General features: G+C 41.6%; 1 protein-coding gene across 1 annotated transcript in view; it reads left to right on the top strand.

The window, feature by feature from the left end:
• RNF17 (ring finger protein 17) overlaps positions 1-27,035 on the top strand; it is a 111,445-nt gene that overhangs the window by 55,702 nt on the left and 28,708 nt on the right. The window contains 14 exon segments of the mRNA XM_090031753.1: positions 874-1,009; positions 2,048-2,201; positions 3,050-3,165; positions 6,159-6,279; positions 6,980-7,103; positions 11,621-11,839; positions 14,853-15,003; positions 15,520-15,638; positions 21,222-21,312; positions 22,939-23,054; positions 23,379-23,692; positions 24,309-24,472; positions 25,075-25,202; positions 25,724-25,811. Of these exon segments, the coding sequence (XP_089887879.1) occupies positions 874-1,009; positions 2,048-2,201; positions 3,050-3,165; positions 6,159-6,279; positions 6,980-7,103; positions 11,621-11,839; positions 14,853-15,003; positions 15,520-15,638; positions 21,222-21,312; positions 22,939-23,054; positions 23,379-23,692; positions 24,309-24,472; positions 25,075-25,202; positions 25,724-25,811 (2,041 nt within the window).

Below are 27,035 nucleotides of genomic sequence, written 5' to 3'. Positions count from 1 at the left end.
AAAATGGATTTCAAACATTTCTATTCTAAAAAATGCCATTGCAGCTCATTTAGGCTACTTGTTTCAAGTGCAATTGTTTAAATTTAAACGTGTGAGCAACATTAGTTAAAGTCTAGCAGTTGGCTTTCTTAAATTTTTGCATTCAGAATTCCTACATTTATAAATGTTGTGTAGATCTTTTGGATAATTATTCTAATCACTTAATCTAAAATGGCAATTCTGTTCTCAAAAGTCTGATTTGAAGTAAGTTTTCTTAGGATTTGAGTGGTTATTATGTGTCTTGTGCTGTTTGCGTATAAAACATTTGACACGCACGAAAAATATAGGACTTTGTGACTAGCTGTAATTTGTTTTAACCCTTGTGGACGTTAGCTGTCAGGATGAGAGGGGGAAGATCAGTGGGAGATGTCTTATCCACTGCTAAATACCATCCTACAATGGTAACTTTCTCTTAAGAAAAAATAAACTCTTCAAAGAAATACCCTTTCTTTATTCCAAATAGTAAAAGCTGGCTTTCACCTCTAAACTACCTAAGGTATTTAGGTACATCCCTTTCCATAAAACAAAAAAAAGCCAGTACAAATTGTCATTTGAAAAGCTTTTGAAGGGGAGGCTGTCACACAGATCTCACAAGATGTTACCCTTTTGACAGAAAAGGTATTAGAAAATTTGTTTCTGAGCACCACAAACATAGTTCAAGTGCTGTTCCTCCAAAGCAGTATTGTATTGGAACTCAAACATGTGCCAGTTAATGGCAGATTCCAGGTAAATGTAGAATAAGAGGTCTTGGCACTGCCATAGAATATACATGAAAGTGATACTTCCACAACTAACTTATTGACAGAATTTATTCAGGGACATTATTCTCATTAGGTTTAGATCACTTCCTGGTCAACCAGAAGATAAAATGATGTTGCAATATAGTCCACCTACATTACCCCAAGAAAGGGAAGAAGTCTCCATTGTGGTTTGTCACGTCAATAGTCCTAACGATTTCTACCTTCAGTTGGTAAGTTTAGAGGTGTGGCATATTAAAATCCATTAATCTTATTGAAAAAAATGGCTTCTCAGTAATCCAGTGTTAAACTACGGAACAGGTTATTTCATTAATCAATTGATGTACATTATTACCAGTTTTTATAAGAAATTTTTATTATTATAGGCAGATATATGTTAAGAACTGTACAGACACAGTGGGGTTTTAGTCTTAACTGTGATTCCTCAATTCTGCCATAATGTTAATAAAGAAGGGAAAGGAAGAAGGATGGGAGCATACCAAGCTAATAAAGTGTTTACCTTGCTCCTTTGAGGTACATTTATTGTTTTGGAGAAAAAGTGGTGGCCCAATCCCTCCCTTTTTTTTTCTCCTATCCCATTACTGTTCCTGTTCTTGTTGCCAATAAAAAGGGAGGCTCCTTTCTAACCTTTTTATCTACCTTATCTGCTTTTCCTGTATGATGCTGAGACTGAAGTTGATACCCAGTCTTGTTTGGGGTCTAGAAAGGATTTTGCCTATATGGTAAAACTGTTGAGCTGCTATGTGGATTTTTCATCATTTATCTGGAGTTCCAGCCATCCAGTTTGAAGGACCTAAAAAGGGTTCTATGTGAGTTCTTTACTAACAAATGTAGTCAGAGGAGGACAGTGCACTTTGAGATGGTATGTATGTCTGCCCATGCTCATGCATAGGACTTCTCTATCATCATCTCTGTTCTACTTGGAAACAAAGAGAGAAATTGTGTGGCACTGGCACATCTGTCAGTGTAGAAGGAACATTGCCTTCATACCCCCTCTAGGTTTGCATCAGTTATATATATTGCATGCAGTGTGGTGATGTGGTACTAGAAAATAGCTTGTCAAATCTCTTTCAGTCTAATTTTGAGAGTAGCATGTAAAAGCTGGAATGTTGTTTGGGGGTGTCTGTGTGCTCATGCTCCCTTTGGAACTGCAAGTTACAATTCCTGAAACCCAAAATATTTGAAATATTGATGATTGACTTATTCTGATATGTCTATTGCCATGCTGTTTTTTTGTTTTATTATTTTAGCTAGAAAGTCTTGACTTAGTAATGCTTCTGAAGAGAATTGAGGAAGTATATAAAAATGAAGATGGTGAAAACTTAGAAATCCTCTGTCCAATCCAAGGCCAACCCTGTATAGCAAAGTTTGAAGATGGTGATTGGTACAGAGCACAAGTTATTGGTAAGTCAGCAAAGTACTAATTATTAACAGTGGCATGCAGCATCAGAAGTAGCATTTGCTCAAAGTGAGCTAGTGGACATAAATTATAGTCCAGTAAACGACAATATTTATTGCTGCCAATGTTAAAAGTAATTACCACTATTAAGAGTCAGCCTCACAAGTTTTAAGCATGCAAGTTCATAAAACTTTATCCTGTTTTGCTAAAAATTCATCTTTGTATATTTATTTCTAAAAACACTAGATCAGAAAATTCATTTCACTATAAGTGTATAGTGGCAGCTCAATAATCAATGTAATAGTCATAACCAAATAAACAAATCAGTCATCCTCTGCTATGCCTGTTCTTTGCTGGGTGGGTGCACCATACAGGAACATTGAACTGGAAGGAGCCTCCTAGGCTGTTGAACCCTGTGAACAAATGGAATAGTTACGTGGGAGAGTCACAGAATAAGTAGTGATAGTCCTCTACTTCTAGGAACATTAGGTAACCAATTTGTCCCCAACATTTTTGGGCTACTATAAACTATATATCAGCTACAGCAATCCCTTGGTTCATTAGTGATTATATGGTCTTTTCGTCATATGCCTCATCTACCTATACACACAAGATTCTACCATCTTCTCTTTATACCTACATTAACTTTGTCTCACCTAGAGTTTTCCCTGAGCTGGGGGAATCTGGAGCTTGTTCAAGGCTGTGAATTGAGAATCTCTATGATTTCTTTCAAATATGATGCAGAAGATTAATTTTGAATCTCTGGTACTCCGTGTTTTAATATTTATACCAGAAAAGTTTTGAATGTAAATATCGTCTAATTTGTTTACGTGATACTGTGTTTTCTCCGAAGGTTTGCCAGGGCATCAAGAAATTGAGGTTAAATATGTTGACTTTGGCAACACTGCCAAAATAACTCTTAAAGAGATGCGTAAAATAAAAGATGAGTTTTTAAGCCATCCAGCAAAGGTGAGTTAAAAGGTTGCTGTTTGTATGAAAAAGGCTAAAAGTAACAGAATCACAAAGATTTCTTAATCTGTTTAAGGAAGTGAAGGTCAACTTATTCAAGTCCGAAGCTCTTGGCTTACTTGCTTCAGTTTCTATTCACATGCTTCAGTGTAACACTTTGAAAATGCTTTGGGTACAAATGAATTGAAAAACTAGCATTTATTTTTGTTCTTAATGCTACTTATTTTTTAAATTGGATTTTTTTTAAACGAAAATGTCAATTTTCAGATATCTTCACCTGTTCTATGGAGACCTTCTCAACTTAAATTTTCATAGATTTCATAGACATTAGGGCTGGAAGGGACCTCAGGAGATCATCGAGTCCAGCCCCCTGCCCAAAGGGCAGGAAGTCAGCTGGGGTCATAGGATCCCAGCAAGATAAGCATCCAAGAATGATTTTCTTGATCATTGTTATCCAGTATTCAGTAAAGGACTCTTCTTTTTTAAATGATACATCCTCAGTGTTTGGTGGGGCAAAAATTCTTTAAAACGTCAAAGATTTTTTTTCTGCTCTTTGATTATCTACATGAAGTCCCTAAGAGGACTATAGAGAATGGCTAAACTGATGGCATAGACTGGGTTAAATAATGCAGCTAAACCAGAAAGAGAGGGGGACTATCCTAAAATTGTTGTTACTTTAATTTTAGATGCTCTTTTGTAGTTAGAGTATATACAAAAAGTTTTAAATAAATTTGGCCCTCCATTTAATGGTGGTCTTTTAACCTATGAGAGCCAACGGAGGTAGCAGCATCGTAGAATCACAGAAGTAGGGTCGGAAGGGACCTTACAGATCTTCAAGTCCGACCCCCTGCCAGGGAAGGAGAAAAAACTGGGCTCAAATGATCCCAGCTAGGTAGGCATCAAGCCTCCTCTTAAAGACCTGCATCTTAAAGGTGACCAAAAACACTTGTGTAAGACTCTGTTCTCAGTCAATTTTAACCTTTTTCCCCAGAATAATTTTTTCAGGTAGATGGAACTTTCAGCTAAAAAGGTTTGCTCTTCTTGGAGAACAAAGTTACAGTCCATCTTGTCCATGGGCAAAACTTTTTGCATCTGTTATGTTGAGATACCACCATGCATTGGACCTAAATAATAGTATTTTGGTTGCTGTGTGGGAGCAACTGTAGATGCCTAAGGCCTGACTTGCAAAAATGCAGAGTGCTCTCAGTAATAAAATTGATGGAAGCTTTGTTCTGAACATATGAAATACTATCAAATGCTAGCATTTTCAAATTGGATGTCCAAATTTAGTGAATTATCTAAAGACAATTTCAGCTTTAAAACTCTGGATCCAAGGTTGTCCTGTGTAAATGGGGAGGATAATATATTTTTGCCAAGTTTTTGTGCATGTGCACATTCCACGGTCAGCATGCATTTGTTTTGACAGGTATTTGAGCTTTGAAATGTTTTGTTTACCATCCAAAGTACTGGTGCACACACGGTTCCTGCTTCTCCTTGTGCCCTCCACAGATGGCATAAAGGAAACTGCACAGAACTCCTTAGATAATTAAGAGGAACTTTACTAGCTCAAGATAGCATTCCTGTTGTCTGCACGGTCTACAGTTTTGGCTTTCTACCCTCACTTGTTTAATTAGCAGAGTCCATCCTGAGCACTGATTGAAACAGGAGTTCTGTTTAAAATGTAATATAATACTGGTTTCCCTCGCCAACCACGGTTTTGAGTATCCATGGTTAATATTCCATATACCATTTTGGCTACCGTGGAATACAGTTTTGAGCAACCAAGGTTTTCCATGGCCACACATCAGCCTTTAGTGCAGCTTCGCTTGCAGGAGGTGCATTGCCAGGGCAATGTGGGGCAAGCAGCAGCACGTGAGGAGATCCCTGTATGGCTTCTCTACCCCCTGCCACACCAGGTTGCGGGGGAGGAAAGTAAAGTGGCAGAAAATAGCAGGCCGGGCCGGGTCGTGGGACAGTCTGGGCCCGGCAGCTCATCCAGGGATGCGAGTGGGCAGCTCTTGCTGCTGCCGGGCTCAGATTGTCCCATGACCAGATGGACCAGCCAATCACATGCTGCCAGAGGCAGGCACAAAACACCCCCCTCCACCATTCAGACAGGTGTGGGCAGGGAAGCACCGTGGTGGGGCCAGCTAGCTCATCCCTCTCCTCCCTTTCCCTTCCCTTTACCCTTTCCCTCCTCTGCGTAAGAGGTGAAAACATGGGGGAAGACGCTGCCCATGCGCCCTGGGTGTGCTCTGTCCCTGCCTGCCAATGCATGCCCCCCTGTAATCTGTCCAAGTACACCTAGGGGTATGCTTATGCCCAGTTGACCACCGTCTGTATTAAAGGTAAGTAACAATTATTTTTATACGCTATACTGTATAGTATTTAAGTCCCTAACCCCATTTTCCCCATAAGCCTGCAGTTTTACCAACTGCAGTTTTGCCAACCATAGGAACCTTCTGGAACTTAACACCTGTGGTTGGTGAGGGAAACTTGTACAGCAACAATGGCCAGAGTATCTATTCATGACTAACTGCAGTTTATTTTACAGTGATTGGCAAAAAGTTTCTCATTCCACTGCTGCTGAATGCGTTTCTGCCCTTCTTGCCTGTCTTGTCAAAAGCAGGAAGAGTAACCAACCCGAAAGACTTAGCTCACAATTCATTCATAGAATAAATAGACTGTCTTCCTTATTAAGTTGTGTTTGTCAGAGTTGGACTAACCAATGCCTTTCAGAAAAAAATGGGCGTTTGTCATAGGAATTGTATTTTAAAATGTAACGAAGTTTGTGTCTGTTCAGAACATTGTCCTCTGTGCAACAACCCTGCTTACATTGTGACCTATAATATGTGTAGTCCACCCAGAAGGCTAAGGGAGCCTTATATGCTTCCTTACTCCCCTCTGCACATATGTGACCAAATTAGTAATTCGAGCCAAAGTGGATACTGTGCATGAATGACAGTGGGCATCTAATCTGATTTATTACTTAGGCCATAAGGACTAAGCTGGCTTATATTGAACCCTACAAAGGAGCAAATGAATGGAGTAGCAAAGCAAAGGAAAGATTTGAAGAAATGACTTGTGATAAATCCATGGCATGCTCAGTCATTAGTAAGTGACAAATTGAGTATCTCTCTCTCTCTTACATAATATTTCTAATTTAATAAAAGAATGCACATTTTTGCAAATTGCAAATTGTAGGAGGTGGTCTAGGTGAAAGTTGCCAAATATAATTGGAAGGAAATTTAATAGACTTAAAAACCATAATGCACCAGCTTTTATGTTCTCTATTTCCTCCAGGTACCATAAGTATTAAATGGTATAGACATTCTGGTCTAAATTAATAACAGTAAGGCTTGATTCCAGAGGTACTAGGTATCCATAGCTCCAGCTGATGTCACTGGAACCTATGGATGACTAGCACCTGTAGAAAAGGTCAGTAGTGTCCATGCTGTTAAATTTTTTCCAAATCACTGTTTTTGTGGATTTTTCAGTTGCCATGTTTTGCCATGCTACAGGACAAAGATTTTGGAACCTGCCAATTAAATGGAGTAATAGTTGTCTATGTTGACATGCAATTTGTTGTCATTTAGCCACCAAAAACTGACCTTAATGAATATAGATTTGTATGAAGTTAGAAGTTATTTAACAAACTAAATAAAACTTATTTTACCAATGAGATCTTCATAGATTTATGTTGTTCATAAAATATTTCCTGTTTCTAAAGTGTTTGCTTATTTCCCAGACTGCCAGCATTTTCCATATTGTCCTGAAATAGATACAATATTAAAAATAAAACTTTTATTTGTAGGCATATTGCAAAATGATGTGTTGTGTGTCGAACTATTTGACTCTTCTTCAAATGTGCTTGGAAAGAGATCCTGTAGTATTAACAGCCAATTAGTTGAAGAAGATCTGGCATCTTATGTACCTGGGCAAGTATTTTGTGCTTAATCTACACTTTATTAGTTATTGTAATTTGGTTGGGTGGGTGAGTGTGTGTTTATGTAACTTGTGATGCAAGTATAGTATTTGACTATCAAGGATTGGACTTGTCACATGTAATCTGGATGATACAACTGAAAGTGGAAATACTTTCCTTATGACAGTGAAGTTGAACATAAATGATAAATCTGGAGATTTATATTTCCTAACAAATTTTTTGGGTACTCCTAACAGAGTGAAAAATTCCTCCTCTTCCTTCTTAAATCAGCTAATTGCAAAGGAACAGCAGGAAATGCAGCAAGAGACTGGCTTAGGATAACCAGCAGACTCTTCAGTGAGTTGAAACTTAGCAACAATTTTCATAAAAATGAAAACTTGTTCATGTTACTAAAGATGAGTTCAAGAGTATAGCATAGGTGTATGTAGGGAGAAAGTCAGGAAGGCCAATGCACAAATACAGCTAGCATGGTTTAGCAGTAAGGATAAAGTAGATAATCAGCTTAGAACAGGCATCAGCAGCCATGTAGAGTGGTGGGCAAGGTGCTTGTGACCAGGCTGCAGTCATAGGCTGCCAGTTTCCCCACTTATCCCCTGCTGCTCCATTCCCTTCCCATCACTCTCCCCCCCACATACTCTATTTACTGGGTGGTGCTAAAAGCCATGGTGAACACCAAGGGGGAACAGAAAAGCACAGGAGGCTTTATGTCAAGGATGCCAAACATGGCCTGTAGAACCATTGTACTACCCCACCAGTAGTCTGCTGGATTAGTGGTGCTTGCCCTTGGCTCTGTGCTGCTGCATACTCATGGCACTGCCGACTGGATCAAGTTCCATTCTACTGGGCAGCGGCCTGGAGCTAGGGGTGTGCAACTGCATGATTATGACTGCATGCAGCTGCGTACCCCCAGCTCTGCCAGTGGCACAGTAGTCTATCTAGTCAGCAGTGCCGGGGCATTTAGGCAGCACAGAGCTGGGAGCATGCATCCACATGGAGCCAGGGGGTATGCAGAAGTTCAGAGCTCTAGCTGAGTGTATATCTTCATCATTGCTCATCCCCAGTGCCCTGCCACTGCCCAGCCAGAGCTCTGCAGATAATGCTAAGTAGCTTTGGGTAGTAGACACTTTGTAGAATAGAACTGGGATTCAGGAAGACATTTAAACTGGAGAAATGATCTGAAACTAATCCAATGAAATTTAATAAACAGAAACATAAAGTACTAAACATAGGATGAAGGAATCAGATGTGCAAATGCAAATTGGGGAATGACAGGTTAGGCTGGAGAAAAAGGAGTTTGGGATTATAAGGGATCAGTCAACAGTGTAGTCTTGTTGCAGCAAAAAAAAGTAAAAAAGCACGCTAGAATGTCAGTAAACATCTAATTATTACTGCCAACATTTTCTAATTTAAATTTTGAAAGATAAAAGCTTTAGAATTGCTCTCAGTGTGACTTGATACCCAAGTTAGATGCATATTAATTGGCTATCTACAGCTGCTGTTTAAAAAACTTTAAATGTCCGTTGCATCTTGCTGATAAATCAGAAGAGAAGGATTATAAATGACTTCTTAAATGAGGCAACAGCTGTCCCATAGCACCCCAATTCTACATCATCTTGCTTGTTGGTGGACAACTAACTCTGTCTTCATAGGTCTTCAGTAGACTGCAGTGGTTTTGTACTCCATACAAAGTCAGATAATGGCCAGAAAGGCTCGTTGACTAATCTTTATCAGTAAGAAAGACTTTTTGGCTTGCTTGAGAAATTTTGTGGCATTGCTGGCTGAGATCTGTTGATAGATGAAGTATTCAACTATCATATCATTGCTTTTTAAATCTACCTACCTTACCATATATAATCTGATCTGTCAGGCTTCCATGTTGGGAGTAGTATTTCTGTTTAAGTTTGTTGCTTGGTAGTAACTATGGCCCAGTTTCTGCAAAGTCTTCATGTATAGCTTTAAGTTCACAGGATTATCATTCAGTCTCCTCTTCTCCAGAGTTAGGTAATCCTATTTTGGGATTCTGTCTAGATACCTAACAGATTTTTGTTGATCTCCTCCAGATTTACCAATTTGTCCAAGTCTTTTTTGAAGTGTGTTGTTGGAAACTGGACACACTACTCAAAATTAAGTCTCACCGTGGCTCAGGAGAATAGAAAAATTCTTTCCCATGACACTCCTGTTACTGGCTTTTTGCAGTGGTATTATGCTGTTTTACTTGTAGAGCATTTGCAGTTCACTAAAAAGCATTTCAGCAGTGCCGCATTCTAGCCAGCAATTCCCAAGTTTGCTTCATTCTAAGTGCTGTGCTTACTTTTACTTATTGAATTTCAATGTAACTTTGAATTCTGATCCTGTCCTTAGAAATGTATACTACCCCATCATGCTTGAGATCATCTGCAAATTTACTATGTTTAAAATTGTCGTAGTTCCCTCCTCCAAGTCATTTAACGAAGGTACTGGACAATACCAGACCAAGGATAGAACCATGAAGAACCCTACTGGATACCTTCTTCCACTTAGAAATTGAGCCACTGGTCACTACAACCAGTCATGCACCCACATTAGAACAGTTTCAGTTCTATTTCCTTTGCTTATTTATGCAAAAAATCATGGGAGTCAGTAACAAAAACCTAAATAAAGTCTGGGGTGTATAATCCAGTGTTCTGCCCCCATCCACACAAGAGATCGAGCTGGTGAAGCATGACTTGATCTTGACAGATTAGTATTGGATGTCCTTCTGGTTTTGTTGTCTCTTTGTGTTCCACTATCTGTCCTGATATCACAGTTCAGCCTAAGTTTGATATTCAGCCTCATTTAAAACAGATATAAATAAAATATTTTTTTTACTTACTTTAACCAACCATTAATAATATAACTCTAGAGCTCTGTGTTTTGGAATTCCTGGAGCTGCACATTTTCCAAGGTTTGCCACACCATATACGCCTTGGAGATACTGGAACTCATGCAGCCCATCAGAAGTTTTACCACAGTGCTGAAAAATGCCTGAACAAATGGTAGTACTCATATTTTCTGTCCTTAGCTGTTTGAAAGCTCGTACACTTGGAAATCAGTTTTTTTTAACTTGAAACTAGTATAGCCTCTGTAGTCTTTATTTAAATTACAGAGTCCTAATATGTTGTTATAATTTCATTTTTTTTCATGGTTTTTTGTATTTGAATCCTATTCTTGTTTTATGAACAAAATAGGAGGAAGGCAGGCGAAAACAAATGTATGAAATGACTATAAAGCAGGGGTGGGCAAAAATATGGCCCACAGGCTGGATATGGCCTGCTAATTGATTGTATCTGGTCCACAGCTGCCCCCGCCAAGTTTTGTCCAGGGCAAGCTACATGATGCTGCTGCCATACTTGCCCCATACCTGCCAATGGCACTGACCAAGTCCCGGCCCCAGCCAAAGGACACAGCACTGCTGCTGCAGCCACCCAGGTACTACTTGCCCCCCCACGCCTCCAGTGGCTCCTCCTCCTGCCCCTTCTGCACCACTCCAGGTAGGAGGGAAACTACAGCCAAGTGTCTCTTGCGAGGGGCTCCAGCTCCTGGCCACTCCCTACCTGCTCAGCTGCCCACAACTGGCTGTTCCTCATGCCAGGTGGGCAGAGTGGATGGAAGGCAGCTTGGAGCTGGAGCCCTATGCACTGAGGACAAGCTGTCTGGCTACCTGGCTGTAGCTTCCCCCTTGCCTAGAGAGAGGCAAGAGGAGGCGGAGCTGATGGAGATTCGGGGGCGGGGGGGGCTGAGCAGTAGCTGGGTGGCTGCAGCAGCAGCAAAAGCAAGCTGCATTGGGAAGCTGTGCATGCTAACTGGGGCCAGGGCAGTGCCATCAGCAGGCACGGGGCAGGTGCAGGTGGGGCTCTGTCCTATGTGGAGTGCCTCAGAGCAGCCATTAGCCAGATTGGGGGGCAGAATGCACCTGCACCACACTGCCCAAGGAAGCTTTGCTGCATGAGCCCCCTGCACCCCTGGCCAGCTCTGAGGAGGCATAGGCATCCCCCACCTGGCCCACACACATGCATACACACCCCACACCCCTGACTCTCACACCCAATATACAAGAATAAGACTTTATTTTGAGCTACTATGCAATTGCCTCTGTATACAATACTCAAAAAAACAAATCGGGACAAAAATATTGTTTGATATAACCACATATATTAATTTTATAGCAGATATTTGATTTTTAGTACATGGTTTCTGTTTTATCTAGAATTTGTTAAAATAATATGTTCTGAAATATTTTGTGTGTGTGGCCCTCCACAGTTTACCAAAACTTCTTAAGTGGCTCGCCAACCAAAATAATTGCCGACCCCTGCTATAAAGTGTTGAGCAGAATTAGAGTTTTCTCTGTATCCTTTGCCAAGACCTTTTCTTTAGCTTATGTTATCATACTGTACCTTCGACTTTTATTTCTATTGATCGTTAACCAATTTTGGATTGAGGGTGTAAAACTCAGCATGAAGTTATTCCGGTATCTTGTTAAATTTCTTGCAGATATATGAAGAGTACTACCACGGAACATAATGAAGTGTGGGACCCTGACCTGGAAGAAGTTTCTGAATCTAAACTGTTTGAGGCTTTAAACATAGAATCTCTACAGAACGATGATTTGGAATCACTTTGCAACAAAGAACTACAAGTGCAGATTAGTCATGTGGTATCCCCACATAAGATCTTTATACAGAGGCAGTCATCTGAACACTTACTGAAAAGGTATTAAATCATTTAGGTAGTTATAAACTTATTGCTTGTATTAGTGTCTTTTCATTCTAAACAATAAAAAATATACAGATAAAACAGAGGTGGTTAGCCGTGTTAGTCTGAAATTGGCTGACGGGGGGACCATGATGTACTGTGACATGACAGAAGTCCCTAAATTGAAATAGCGGGTTTCTAAACAAAACAATTAAAAATCCACCAGTTAAAAGAACACCGTTTCTATTTTTTGGAGAACTAACCCCCTGTCACGTGTACAAGCACCCTTAGAGGCTATCTAATTCAGAGAGGCGTGCCCATTTGTAGACGACAACCTGCTTCATCAAATGATAGGAATGGACTGGCAGAAAGAAGGGAACAGGATAAGGGGAGCAGACACTGCTAACAAGACAGTTAACCTCAGGTGTTATGATTTGTGTTACTTGGTCCAATGATGATGATGTCTGTGTCAGTGAAGAGGATGATTGGCATCTGGGGCTGTAGCAAGGCCCAGTAGTTTGTTGAGAACTGGAGTCAGGTAAACTCTGGTTTATGCCTCTCTGAGCCAGCTGGAGCTATGTGGTACCTTAGGGCCTTGTTACACATTAATTTTACGTGTGTCCGGAGCTATTAACCCAGAGATGGGCAAAATGGCAGATCTGGCTGGTGGTTGGACTCCATTTCCCAGCAGCCTCTGGTTGGGGCTAGTATCTTACATTCGTGACAGTGTGGTCTGGAGCCAGGGCAGAGCTGCGAATCTGCTGCCTGCACGCCTCTGCCTAGGGTGTGTGGGCAGTGGACTGCAGCTCTGCCCCAGCTGTGAACCATGCTGTCACTGCTGCAAGATCCCAGCTTCAGAACAGTTACCCGCCCAGCCACGTGCCCTGCTAGCACTTCTGGAGCCGGTCTCCATGGTAACCCTGTTGTGGCCCTGCCACTTCTGAGTTCTCCATGGAAACTGGCCATAGCAACATGGGCAGTGACTGCTGGGAAATCGAGTCTGCTCCAGGCCCAATTTGGCTCAAAGACTAGACTTTGCCTGCCCTTATCTTAACCCCTGGATTGTCCACACATTAACATTTGAGCTGGTTTTAAGCATACTTTAGGTGACTTAAAGTTACACCATTCCAGGGCAGGTTTCTCTGATACGTGTTACCCAGCTTGTGTTCCATTAATTGTGTGACTACTCCCCACAGATGAGCCACCCAAGTTGTAGTTCTCCAGCATCCCAGGATTCACTGTCCACACATTTACATTTGAAACTAGTTGTAAGCAACCCCATTCAAACAGTCTCCAGGTCACATGCCAGCTAGCCGGGGTCACAGGAAGTGGGGTCTATGAGTGGGGTGCAAAACTGAGTAGGGAATGAGGGTGGGGCTCCCCATGAGCTGGGGCTTCCTTCCTGGGACAGGGCCAGTCACTCCCCAAAACTAACTTCTCTCACCACTCCTACCTCTCAGCCACCCCAGGAAGCACAGCCACCACCCCCATGCCCCAAGTCCAAATCCCAAATTATTAAAACACAAGACCGTTTTTAATTCACTGTTACTTTATTTCTTTTTGAATTTGTTTTTACTTCGTTTTATTTTATCCTTCAGTGGCTGACTTCCTTCATTTCACCACCCTTCCCCCACCCCCATTTCCTTTCTACCTTCAATTACCCACCCCCATCCCATTAACTTTCTATGTTAACATCCAGCTTCATGTTCCCACCCCCAACTACAGCAGGGATAGAAGCATGTCCTGGTTTACCAGCCCTGCAATAGTAACTCACAGCTGTAGCTCCTAGTCACAGCCTTGTTTGCCAGCCCTCTAGTGATAAGTTACTGCTGTGCAAGTGGGGGACAGTCAGAGAAGATTTTTAGCCTTAGGGTGTGACTGCTCCAAACTGGAGCTAGCACTAACACCGATTTAACATTTGAGCAGCTCAAAGTGCCACATGTAGCAAGACCCTTAGAGAATACCTTCTGCCAAACACACAAAACAAAAATACTGTATTTTCAGCTGTCCTTTTGCATTTGAGTACTTAGACTGGTTTTGAAAGGGTTGAGCTTTTGGTTATTGTTTGTTGGAAAAAATATGTACTGGCACAGAAAATAGATTTGCCCTTTAAAATAATTGGTTAAATTTATATGATGTGAAATTAAGTGCCTTATCCAGCTTCCATTTCAAATCAATTAAAAAATTTTAATATGTTGATTCCAGTGATTAGGATCAGAGCCAAAGAAAATTACCAAAAAGACCAAAAACCTGCACTCTGGCTCTTTCATTTGTATTCTTTCTATGATGTCAATCACCAATTTGAATATTCATTGACAACATACTGTAATACATTTTTTTCTAAGAGTTCTACAGATTTCTGGTTGGGTTGTACCTTTGGTAAAATTCAGTCATTTTACCTAATTACAACATGCAACAGGTGAAAACTTGGAAGCAGCTAAGGCATATTAATGTAACAACTTTGTAAAATTATATTAATATTCAACAGCCATTTTATACAGTTATAAGTTGTCCACAGTAAGCTGCTATGCTAATCACTGTTTTATGCCTTTCTTTTTTTTGTCCCTTCCCTTACTACTTGTATAAATGCCACCTGGATTTCTTTTATAGCTATGTTTCATGATGCCATAGGAAGACAAAATATATTTTCTTAAGAATGCCTTAGAAATAATGCTATCTAAAGGATGGAGTTCTTTGAATTCAGTTAATTCATTTTGATAATGCAGTAACTTCACTACATAGTTACTAGGGTCAGTACTGTGTACGCAGTAAATGAAGCATTACTTCATGATATTTTAAAAGTGATTGGATAAATAATATGAGACACTACATCTTTGGTCATGGAAGAAGTTAATCTGGATTTCATGGTTTTGAAATAAGACAGGGCAGAGGAGTACCTTTTATAGGTGGCGCTTGTTCAGAGAGTCATGAGTTTTGTAGGTAGTAGCTGTATGAGTGATCTAAAAGGTGCCCTGCCTTCTGCCTAACTTCAGACTAAAATGGATAACTATCTCTGTTTTTTGAATGTCAGTTTACAGGAAAAGATGACTGGTATCTATGAAGAATCCATGTTTGAGCAAGTGAAGTGGGAAATTGGCATGTATTGTGCTATTCATAAATGTGATATGAAACAGTGGCAAAGAGGCCAGATTAGCAGAGTTCTTTCTGACACCACTGTAGAGGTAAATGTTGTTTAAAAGAAATCATACTTTTGATTTAAATTTTAGTTTAAAATATCTCTTAGGAACAATAGTCATATTCCAACTTTCATGTTGACTTCCATACTTTTGGCAATATTTAATTGCGTTATTGCAAGAAAATTACTGTCTGATCAAAATCCAAAAGGAGGAAAGGAAAAAGAGGCTCACTTTAGAAAACAAAGTTAGGGAACAGGTTGCAAAATCAAGCAGTCAAGATACAGTCTGGGGAATTGGGAATGCTTCTTGGAAGAAAAGTGTCTAGTGCATGCAGCAGTTTGAACAATAAAAATAAAGAGTAATAAAGATCTGAATCTTACACTTGAAAGTAAGAAAACAACATAATTTCAGCACAATTTGAATTGTGTTCAATTAAGCTTTAAAAGTATGTTTTACATTGCTGTATGTGCACAATATTGTCATTTTATTTTACAAGATACAACTTGCCTTAAGAATTTTTCAGTTTCTTTCAGCTCTCTTCAGTCTCTTGTCTTTTAACAGGTAGTGCTGCTTGATTTTGGTACAAAAGAAATAGTGAATGTCATCTGTTTAAGAGAACTTGAGGAAAATCTGAAGAGAATGAGAAAACTAGCATTGGAGTGTTCCTTGGTAGATATAAGGTAATCTTTCTCGTGAAGCTTTTTCAAAGGGCACTACTGCATACCACTAAAACTTAAAAGAGAGAGGTTCTGTGTTTTGGAATAAGTTACGTGTTATAGGACAGATATTTTTTCTATTGTTCATCCCTACCTCTTCTCTTAACTCAGTTTGATCTTCCTAATCAACTGAGACAGGGTGGCCAACCTGTGGCATGTGCGGCCTGTGATTTGTAAAGAAGTCAATTTGTAAACACTTCCTAAAATCTGCAAGCCGCCAGAATGGCTTGTCTACCTGTGACCTGTAATCTCCAAGCAGTAGAATTACCTTGCAAGCTAGTGGCCATCCCAAGTTCAATAGCAACTGGCGTTGGGGCAAGAGCAGTGATCTGCTTGTCCCAGGACACTGGACTGTGACAACCATATAGAATACACTTCACTGCATCCTGGAAAAAAGTGTTATTAGCACACTTTATTTCACATACATGTGAAGGGGTTGCCCTAGACCAGTTCCCCATATGTCTGTATGTTTGCAGCTTGGCCTGGGATAAAATGGTTTCACTCAAAACAAATATGACCTCTGTTAACACCCAGAGACCACACTCAGAGACCACCAAAAAAAAAACTTCAAAAGCAGGTTACATTTTGCATGTTCCGTTACATAAGTACACTTTCTATAAAATAAACTGTTTAAATGGCTGTCATGATTCCCTTAGCATATAGGGAATACAGTTTTTAAAAAGCCCCTCATGTGGATGTGTGTTTCGTAGTTTCATAGTTTCTAGGGTCGGAAGGGACCTGAGCAGATCATCTAGTCCGACCCCCTGCCATGGCAGGAAAGAATACTGGGGTCAAATGACCCCAGCAAGATGTTCATCTAACCTCCTCTTAAACACCCCCAGGGTAGGAGCCTGCACCACTTCTCTTGGAAGTTGGTTCCAGGCCCTAGCTGCCCTGACCGTGAAGTAGCGCCTCCTGATATCTAACCTAAACCTACCCTCTGCCAGCTTGTGACTGTTATTCCTGGTCACTCCTGGCGGTGCTTGGGGAAACAGTGACTCCCCCAACGCCTGCTGATCCCCCCTGACTAGTTTATAACAGGCCACAAGATCCCCCCCTCAGCCTTCTCTTTTGGAGCCTGAACAGGCTCAGGTCCCGTAACCTCTCCTCATAAGGCCTGCCCTGCTGCCCCCTCATACGAGTGGCCCTCCTCTGGACCCTCTCCATGCTGTCGACATCCCTCTTGAAGTGTGGTGCCCAGAACTGGACGCAGTATCCAACTGCGGCCTGACCAGTGCTGCATAGAGGGGGAGGATCACCTCTTTGGCCCTGCTTGTGATGCATCTGTGGATGCATGACAAGGTGTGGTTGGCCTTCCTGACTGCATCCCCACACTGCCGGCCCATATTCATCTTGGAGTCAGTGATGACCCCAAGGTCCTTTTCCGCCTCCGTGCTGACAAGAGTGGAGTTCCCCAACCTGTAGGTATGGAGCCAATTGGTCCTCCCAAGGTGCATCACCTTGCACTTGTCTGTGTTGAAACCCATCCTAATCTCATCCGCCCACCCTTGTAACCTGTCTAGGTCTGATTGTAGCCTGTTGCATCCTTCCAGTGTGCCCACGTCCCCCCACATCTTCGTGTCATCAGCAAATTTGAACAGGGTGCTTTTTACCCCCTCGTCCAAATCACTGACGAAGATGTTGAACAGTGCGGGCCCGAGGACAGAGCCCTGCGGAACCCCACTGCTCACGTCCTTCCAGGTTTAGAAGGACCCGTCCACTACCACCCTCTGGGTGCGGCCCTCCAGCCAGTTGGCGACCCATTTGACTGTGTGGGTGTCTACAGCCCCCCATTTTCTTAATGAGAACAGGGTGAGAGACAGTGTCAAAAGCCTTCTGGAAGTCCAGGTGAATTCCAGCAGGCGATGATTGCTGTCGCCCAGGTGGTCAAGCACCCGCAGCCCCCTCCCCAGGTCATCACCCGTGGCCAGCACTAGGTCCAACAAGGCATCTCCCCTGGTAGGGCTGTGCACCTCCTGGGTTAGATAGAGGTCCTACACTCTGGCCAAGAACCTACGTGAGCATTCAGACCTGGCTGACTGCTCTTCCCAGCAGATGTCTGAGAATTTCAGGTCCCCCATGACTACCACATCCTTAGCCTTCACTACCTCTGTGAGCTGACCCAATAATTCCTGGTCAAGCTTTTCTCCCTGGTTGGGAGGTCTGTAGTAGACTTCCACCATTAAGTCTCTTTCCCCTTGACTGCCTTGTACTCTAACCCAAAGCACTTCAGAGTGCCCCTCCCCTGACTCCTTGCTAATTGACAAGGATGTGTATTCCTCCTTAATATAGAGTGCCGCGCCCCCACCTCTCCTTCCTATCCTGTCCCTCCTGTACAGCCTATAGCCCTTGACATTCACCGCTCAATCATGTGTTGCATCCCACCACGTTTCCGTAATCCCCACTATGTCCGGTCTGGTGTCAGCCAGCAGGAGGGTGAGTTCCTCCTGCTTGTTACCCACTGCTTGGGCTACATCTGCTTTCAGTGCCCCTGCCTTGGGAATGGATTCCATCTTGGTTCCACAGACATTGTGCATGGTGCAGGTAGAGACGAGAGAGCAGGGCATCCAGGCCTATCCTCAGAGACCTCCAGTGAGCCTTACAGTGTACATTCTACAGGTGTTTGGCAACTGCTGAGATAGTAGTTAAGCAGTTTCATAGTTAGTAGGGTCAGAAGGGACCTGAGCAGATCATCAAGTCCGACCCCCTGCCATGGCAGGAAAGTACTGGGGTCAAAGGACCCCAGCAAGGTGATTGTCAAGCCTTGTGTGACCGCTGGGTTTCGATCACCCGCTCTCGGGTGGTTCTAGCCCTGTAGGTAGATGTCACACACCTGTTGGGATCTCATTGGTGTCGAAGCAGTTCTCTTTTCCCCGTGCCCCTGACCCCTTTCTCGTCTGCCACGACTTGATGTTCCTCAGTGTCAAGGGTCAGCTCACAGTACACTCTGTGGCCCAGGATCCCTCAATGGTCACTTCACGGGGGTCCACCACCCCTGCATCCCAGCCTCACGCCACCTTTAGTGCGTCCTTCCTCCGTTGTTTCTTATTCTCCAGCCATGGAGTGACACCCACCGGTCTGCCCTTAAGTGGCCGTCAGCCCTGTCGTGGTGTCCGCCAGCAAGCTCGGCTCACAGCCCTCCTTGCCTACTCCCCACCAGGCACAGAACGGGACTTTCCGCATGGACTCTGGCCTCACCGAGATCCCATCAACCTTACTTTATAAGGACATTGCCCCAGCTCTGTCCCCTTCAGCCACGACTACCCAACAACTCCAACCTCAAAAGGAAAAGCTAACTACTCAGCTCCTCAACTTGCGGAGCAGGCTATTCTGAACCTTTTTCAGTTCCTTTCTGGTCTGTCCTGGGCCCCTTGCTCTCCCGGTCCCTCCTCCGGCTCACTACCTCATAGCTTGGCGGCAATGCCCGCCCCGGCTGCACCCCTTTGGGGCTCTCCTGGGGTCTCTCCTGCCTGGTGCGGCTGCTTCTGCATGCTGTTGCTCCGGCACCCCACCTGTGGGTCGTGCTGCCCTCCAGCTTCCGGTCCATCGCATTCCCTGTAGCCGTGCCTTCAGCACCCTCGACGTCTGGGGCACCTTCCAGCTGCAGGGTCCGTCCTTGCTCTGTCGGAGCCTTTGCCAGCTCTCCTGCTGCCACGCTGTTCACCGCTACCATCGCCGCTTCCCTCATCGGTGGGGCTGGGCATTGCTCCTTGCTGGAGCTATCCACCCCTTCGCAGCTGCAACTGTCGTTTTTAACGCCACCGGCTAGCGTTCCTCCATGATGTCACTGACTGGGCGTAACCTAATAAACAGGCAGCTAATGAGCTACGCGGGCTCCTCCCTCCGCCTCATGCACCTTTCATTGGGAGCTGCAGGTGAGTCCCATTTATTGTTCGGCTCCCTGGGACACCTTGTCTTTCTTAAAGACTCCCAGGGTAGGAGCCAGCACCACTTCGCTTGGAAGTTGGTTCCAGATCCTAGCCGCCCTGACAGTGAAGTAGAGCCTCCTGATGTCTAATCGGAATTTACCCTCTGCCAGCTTGTGACCATTATTACTAGTCACTCCTAGTAGTACTCGGGGGAACAGGGACTCCCCCAGTGCCTGCTGGTCCCCTCTGACTAGTTTGTAACAGGCTATTAGATTCCCCCTCAGCCTTCTCTTGTGGAGGCTGAACAGGTTCAGGTCCCATAGCTTCTCCTCATAGGGCCTGCCCTGCTGCCTCCTGATCATGCGCATGGCCCTCCTCTGGACCCTCTTCATGTTGCCCACATACCTCTTGAAGTGCGGCGCCCAGAACTGGACACAGTACTCCAACTGCAGCCTGACCACTATCACATAGAGGGGGAGTATCACCTCCTTGGACCTGCTTGAGATGTATCTGTGGATGCATGACAAGGTATGTTTGGCACCTTACAGGCATCTGGGCAATCCATCAACAGCTTCATAAGCTAGGTAGGCAAACCCACTGTTGGAGTCACTCCAACACCTTGACATCGGGCATGCCAGGGGCAAATTCCCCCCTCCATCAGTTCAGGGACAGCAGTGTTTCTGAACAACCTGGTGTCGTGTACCTTGCCCAGGATGATCCACTTCCATCCATTGCTGTTCATCATCTTGAAGCAAAAGAACCATTCCACTGGTTTGGAGATTCTCCCCCAACAGCTAAGATGCATTGTATTGCACTAGCCAGCACCTCTCTGGGGCTGCCTGTGCTGGGAGAGAGGTAGAACTGGACACATAGCCTGTGCTTAAATATGAAATCCAGGAGGTGTATAGTCATCTCCCTTTTGAAACATTCATCCTTGCTGATTTTGCTGATGAGAGCTGCCACTAGTCCAGTTACCACATATCTGGGAGCACAAGCTGCTGACATTGGGTGACCATGACCTGCTGGGCAAAGATCACGTACAAGTCAATGGGCAAGTCCATTCAGCAGACCCAAGGAAGCAGCATGGTAGGAACATGGCAGCAGTGGTGGCAGTAGTAGGAGGCAGTAGTGGATGGGTGGTCCCATCCAGTCACTGAAGCATTCCCACCAGTGGGTGGTTTCCACCCACTGTGGAATCCCTGGGAACCTCTGGTGACTGCGAGGCATGCTGGGTTGTGTGTTCTTGCTAGCCACCTATCGACAGAAGCAGCCACGCAACAAAGTAATACTTGAAAAGGTGTACACAACAGTTAAGAAGGAACAACTTTTTTTCTTGGATGAAACAGGCCCAGTGCGATGTCTTTTCATACCCTCTGTAACATTTCTGGAATGCTTTCTTTACAAGGATGTAGTGCAAATTTTGTTTTCATATATCTGAGGCCTTCCTAAAGTACTTTAGTTTTTATCTTTAATACCATTTTGTACCTGCAACAGGTAGTGGCATTGCTTCGTTTCCATTTCTGTTGACTTTTAATACCTGGTTTGTTTCCTGTCAATCTGGATAGTCTATAAAACCATTACAGTCTTGATAGTGAGTGTTTTATATGTAAGCCTTAAAGATCATAGGACAACAGAAAATGAGGCTTTTACTAAAGCATATTTTAATTTTACATTTTAGACCAGCTGGTGGGAGTGAGCAGTGGACAGCAACGGCTTGTGATTTGATCTCATGTTACCTAACTGGAGCAGTAGCAACCATAATCATACAGGTCTGTAATGAAAATGTATGCAATGGAATTTGTCCCAGATTAGGGAAGAGAGAGGGCATTTAGTTACGTATTCCATGCTGAGATTTGTTCTTTTAGTTTACATATCTGGGAGCAACACTTTCCAGATTTTCTTAAGCAAGGACCTGACATTCTTGAAGCTTACAATCTTAACAGTTCTTGCCTTCTCTTCTTTTTAGAGAGCCTCTCATCAAATAGTAGGTTTTGAATTTAACTTTTTCTTGATACTTTGCAATACTTTTTAGGTTCAGATAGAGCATGACTGTAGTTCTTATTTGTCACCTTTTTGCTGTAGATGTTATTTAAATGGCTTTATTTTTATTTAAGCTCTGTCAGCAGCAGCCTTTGAAACTGCTGACCAGAGTTTTTACCATTTGGCCTGCAAACCTAAGCAGTGATAGAATTTCCTTTGCATGGCTTTTCTCTCTCTTTTGAAAGAAATAAAATTGGCAACCCAAAAAACAAAAACAAAAAAAACTTTCCTTTTTCCACAGTAAAGAATTCTCAGATAGCTCCTGCACACTAAGTTAGACTCTACTGAGGCGATGTGAGATGGATTTAAGCTGTGGTGCTTCTAAAATACAGATGTGATAAAGTTCTGTCTCTTCTTAATTTGGATATAGCTATTGATCAGCTTTCCCTGTGTAAAAGAAGGGATGATTTTACCGTTGATGAAATAAAGGTTGTTAGTACATCAGTGGAAGCCACAAGATCAGATGCTTAAGATTTTATTAGTCCTCTTAGCTGAGTGAATTTACTCAACACTGCTTTCTAACTTACTTTACTACCATCCGTTTCTGAATGCCTAGGTATCAGTAAAATCAAGATATTTTATCTTTAAAATATCTTTCTTTTAAAAGTAATTTTACTACCTCCTTATTTCTCATGTAGATTTTGCCATGGTTATATATAAACTTTGTCACCTCACTAAGATTGTTGTAGATAATTTCAAGAACATTGATGTTCTCATTATAGGATATTTGCTACTAAAATGATGGCTCTTTCGTTTATTTTTGTTCCCAATACTTGTGTTTTTGAAATTTTTCCAGCTTTTCTTAATTTTATGTAAGTGGTGCCTTACTTTTTGGTTAAAATATACTGTATTTTTTTATGTGCATATATATAGTAAATATCCAGGAATTGAGGTTAGCACTGTTTTCCAAGAGAGAGGGCAGCTGAGACAGGGAAAGAGCAACAAAAATAGTGGCTACACCCTACCATGGTTTGGTGGCTAATATATATATACATATACACACACGTACATTCAGAATAGCATTTCCTTAATCTCATTTTATAATAATGCTTTCAACATTTTAAAATTATTTCTTCTCCATTTTTTAAACTTCTTTAATCACACCTGTTTTCTCATCATGTTATCCATTCTGCAGTAAATTGTCATCTTCAAGCCCTTTTTCATTGCCATAATACAAAACTTAAGTTGAAACACTGGCAGAGATCAGTAAACAAAGAAAAGTTGCTAAGCAAGGAACAGTGCCCTGTGTAAAAGGCTTAGGCGAATTGCTGATATGACAAACAGTAAAAATAAAACAGTATTTAAGAAAACTTTTAAGTTGGATTGTATTGTGTGACCTTTTAAATTTCTCCCAGGAAAAAGATGCAACTCAGCCGTTACCTGTAAAAATATTTTGCAAAGATGAAGCAGAACAGTCTGTTGATATTTCTGAATATCTTATTTCAAAAGGCTTGGCTCTCAGAAACAGAAGGTATAAATATTTGGGGGGGGGTTAAATATAACTGTTTTTTCATATCTTCAGTTGCCATCATAGTTGACACAAAGATTGGTATTATATTAAACTAGTAAATCATTGGAAATTTACATGCTGTATTTCAAACCTTCTGTAGGCAGGATAGCATTTTAAATTGGCGTGGTAATATCTTCTTTCACCATTACATTCAAATGCATTCTGTAGTTATCTATTTAGACTGAGAACTGATTTTAAACTGTGGTCATCAAATTATGATCTAATTTTTATTCTTTCTCACTTGCAAGTACCTGATCTTCTGATTTATTGTGTTGAATCTGTTAGAGTTCATAAAATTGACACAAGTGCTGTAGTCCCAGAGGAATATCTTGAAGTTGGTTTGAAGCAAGAGAGCTCAGTCTTAAACAAGCTGACTCCAGAAACTGAAAGTATACCAAAAACTTCTGTTCCAAAGCAAGAAGTTCTTTTTTCTAGAAGTGAACAAAATGAAACCAAAGAATGCAAAACAAAGTCAGTGCTAAAGTCAAGGCCAGACAGAGTATATAAACCACCCCTTGTACCAGATGAGGAAACTTTTCAGGCTCTAATAAGCTGTATTGGAGATGATGGAACTATTTATACAATACCAAAATCTTTAGGTAAGATTTTATATGTATAGAAAATAAAATATCCTTATGGTATACTTATTACTGGCATTGCAATACAGTACTAAAATGAGTGCCAAAAAGCTGGGCCAGGCTGGGCTGGGCCTGGCCACATGCCACACATCACCTGGGATGAGATGCATGCTATATGCAACCTTGTATTTTCAGTAGCAGCCGTATTGTCATAAAACACGTGGTGATTTCATATTTTATCCTGTTATGATATTCAGTAGTAAAATTACACTTTTCAAATTTAAGATTTTTTTGTAAATAAATTACTTTTTAGAAGTTATTTTAGCTAATTTAGGGATTGTATTATACAGTTACAGTATTTCCATATTTTCCATTTTATAATCTTGAAATTATTGCTGCTGTTCCAGAACAGTAGAATTATCAGAACTTGAAATCAAGAATCCCAGCCCAGTTGGAGATGCTTAGGAATAAAAATGTGCATTGAAATTTGCAGTGAAAAAAGCTGTGTATTTTACTCTAAATTATTATGGTTCAACCTTAACATTATGTAAACTTTTATTTTTGGTTCTAACAATTCAGCTAAAGACATCTGATATCCACTTTTTAAAAAATTCCGTTTTACCCCATTTTTATTCAGAAAAAGTATTAAACGTATTGATGGCTGATATACAAAGTAACTTCAAATGTCTCGGTCTTCTTGAACCATATTGTTGGAGAAAGGGAGAAGCTTGCGTTATAAGAGGACCGGATACCATGTGGTATCGAGGTAAAGTTACAGAAGTCGTTGGTGGTGCTATCAGGGTAAGTTTGTTTTTTCTTGTATAACTTATTTTGTATGACAAAACAGCGTCTGTATCTTTTATCTTTGTGTGCTTTAGCATTTTTGTCAATTCAGGAGCTCTTGGCCATCAGAGACATTATCACACCACATCACTTTGGGGTTTGAGATTAGCATTTACTCCGCCCAAGTTCAACCCCTTGGTTTCTTCCTCTTTTTCAGCTCTTCCTTGGATTTACGAAAGATGCTAATTATATTTTGTGGTCAGGGTTTGTCGTTATGGTTGAACTTTAAGTAAGATCTGTTAGATTAGTTGAAGTTTGCAGTTTTATTTTTGGGGCTCATGGTCAGTGCAGACAGTTAGTTTCAACACTTTGGTTAAACTTATGACAGACAAGTTACATTTGCGGGTTGCAAACTTGCAAGCTTTGCATTAGCTAATATTAACTGTCAGACAATTACCAGATTTTCCAAAAGCATATATTTATTGATTTAACCCCTCTGGTTCTGGCCATCACAATCACGAGTTCTGTCTTTTTAGAAAAAAACAATCTGTTGAAAGTATTGTCTAATACCCCTGCTAGAGAAGAACATTTTTCTTAAAGAAATTTTGTTTTTTATGTAGGTGGAATACTTGGACTATGGCTATGTTGAAAAGATCCCTCAGTGTCATCTCTATCCAACTTTGTTATATGCTGAAATACCTCCGTTTTGCATCCCATGCCAGCTCTATAAAACAGTACCAGTGAGTAAATGTTAAATTTGGTAGTGGTTCAGATTAAATACTAATGCCTTTGTGTCATACTAAACCATTTCATGATAATGTGAGGTTTGACAAAAGTTTCACTTGAAATCGTGCAATGTAAACTGTGTTTTCAGTTAAGTGATTACATATATGTATAGATATAGTTACAAGCATGTACAAAAGCATTCTATGCATGTCTGTTCTGTAGACGCTGCTGGATCATCCCATAAATTGGAAATCAGAATGAAAGAAGGAGTTTAATTCCATTAGTTTCCTTTGGCATTTCCCCTCTTCCCTCCAAGTTGTTAAAGCTTATGTTCTCTGGAAAAGTATTATCAACACAATAAAACTGATTTGATTTACAATAATGATGTAGGTACAACAATATTTCTAAATATAAATGCCTAAAAATTACTACGTTTTCACTTTCTAAGATCTGCCCTTGTCTGTGTGGAAATCCATGCCGGTAGGTAATACTACATTCTGTTTGTTGGCATTTGTAATGTGTGTGTGGGGTTTTTTCCTTCACCATCTAGATTGGAAGCTTTTGGCAGCCAGATGCAGTAGAACTCCTTCAAGAACTACTTATGGCAAGAATTGTTGAAATACATGTTATGGTAATCTAATTTATGTTTGGGTATAAGAAGTAAAGCCTACTAAATGCATGCATCTTTTAACATAGACTCTGAATAATTGATGCGGTGGAATAAAACTTGTTGCCTAAGGCTATATAAGAAATCAGATGGCAGTGATTAATGTAATCTAATATATGGAGCAGTTAACAGCAGATTTTGAGTTTTTAGGGAATTTGGTATGTTCATGCTTGCTTCCCATTTCCCCCCATGCTTTCAATGTGTGTGTGTCATGTTCTTAGTGGGGGGGTTGTTTGTTTTTTGTGTCTGTTTTCTGCTTCTTTGATGTTTTAGAGTGTTTTTCTGTTTCCCTAAGTGGGTTTGTGCTGATGTTTTTGTGAGAGCGAGAGAGACTGTTCCTTACAAAAAGGTGCTGGCAAATAGTGTCAGTAGTTGAGTTGCTAAGCATGGCTTGATATCTGAGGAGGATAATGTGGAAATTGTGGGGTGTATATCATCTTTCAGTGTATTGGAAATGCTCAACCAGTGGGGTGTAACCCGAAAGTGTGGTGCAAGAGTATTTGAAAGGGTTGTGAGCAGGTTCCAGCCTGCAAGTGGCTGCCTGGGATGATTGGAGGCAGCGGGCATACATTCACAGGTGCACATGGCCAGTATAGAGCAAGGCCAGGTCATGGGAGCAGCCCCAGCCACTAGACACAGGTAAGTATGGGGAGTGGGGGATGGAGATCTGAAAGTTAATGGATTGGTACTTTCAGGAATATTTGGGATGTTTGACTAGCAGGTATTCATAGACAGAGGACTTTTCTTTAAAGATTAGTTTCACCTGAATAAGCAAGGAGATAGCCACCCAGTGTGGAACATGAAACCAGATGTTATAAGAGTAACCAAAACATGGTTGAGTGGTAACCATGAAACCTAGGTGCTGAAGGGCACAAACTGTTTAGGTAGAATATCAATTAAATGATAGAGTATAATGAACTAAAATGTGATTATATAGCTTTCATAGACATTAGGGTCTGGAAGGTACCTCATGAGATCATCGCGTCCAGCACCACTGCCAGAGGCAGGAAGTCTGCAGGGATCAAATGATCCCATCAAGGTAAATATCCTTTTGAATGAGACCAGAGTAGGTGCTTGCACCACCTCTAGGGGGAGTCTGCTCCAGACCTTGGACATGCGGACTAAGGAAGTTTTTCCTTGAATTGAGTCTGAATTGGCCTTCTAGAAGTTTGTGGCCATTAGACCTAG

Source organism: Crocodylus siamensis, chromosome 1, assembly GCF_052110815.1.
Source record: "Crocodylus siamensis isolate JL-2025a chromosome 1, ASM5211081v1, whole genome shotgun sequence".
Classification (NCBI taxonomy): domain Eukaryota; kingdom Metazoa; phylum Chordata; order Crocodylia; family Crocodylidae; genus Crocodylus; species Crocodylus siamensis.
This window is presented reverse-complemented; position numbering and strand designations above follow the sequence as displayed.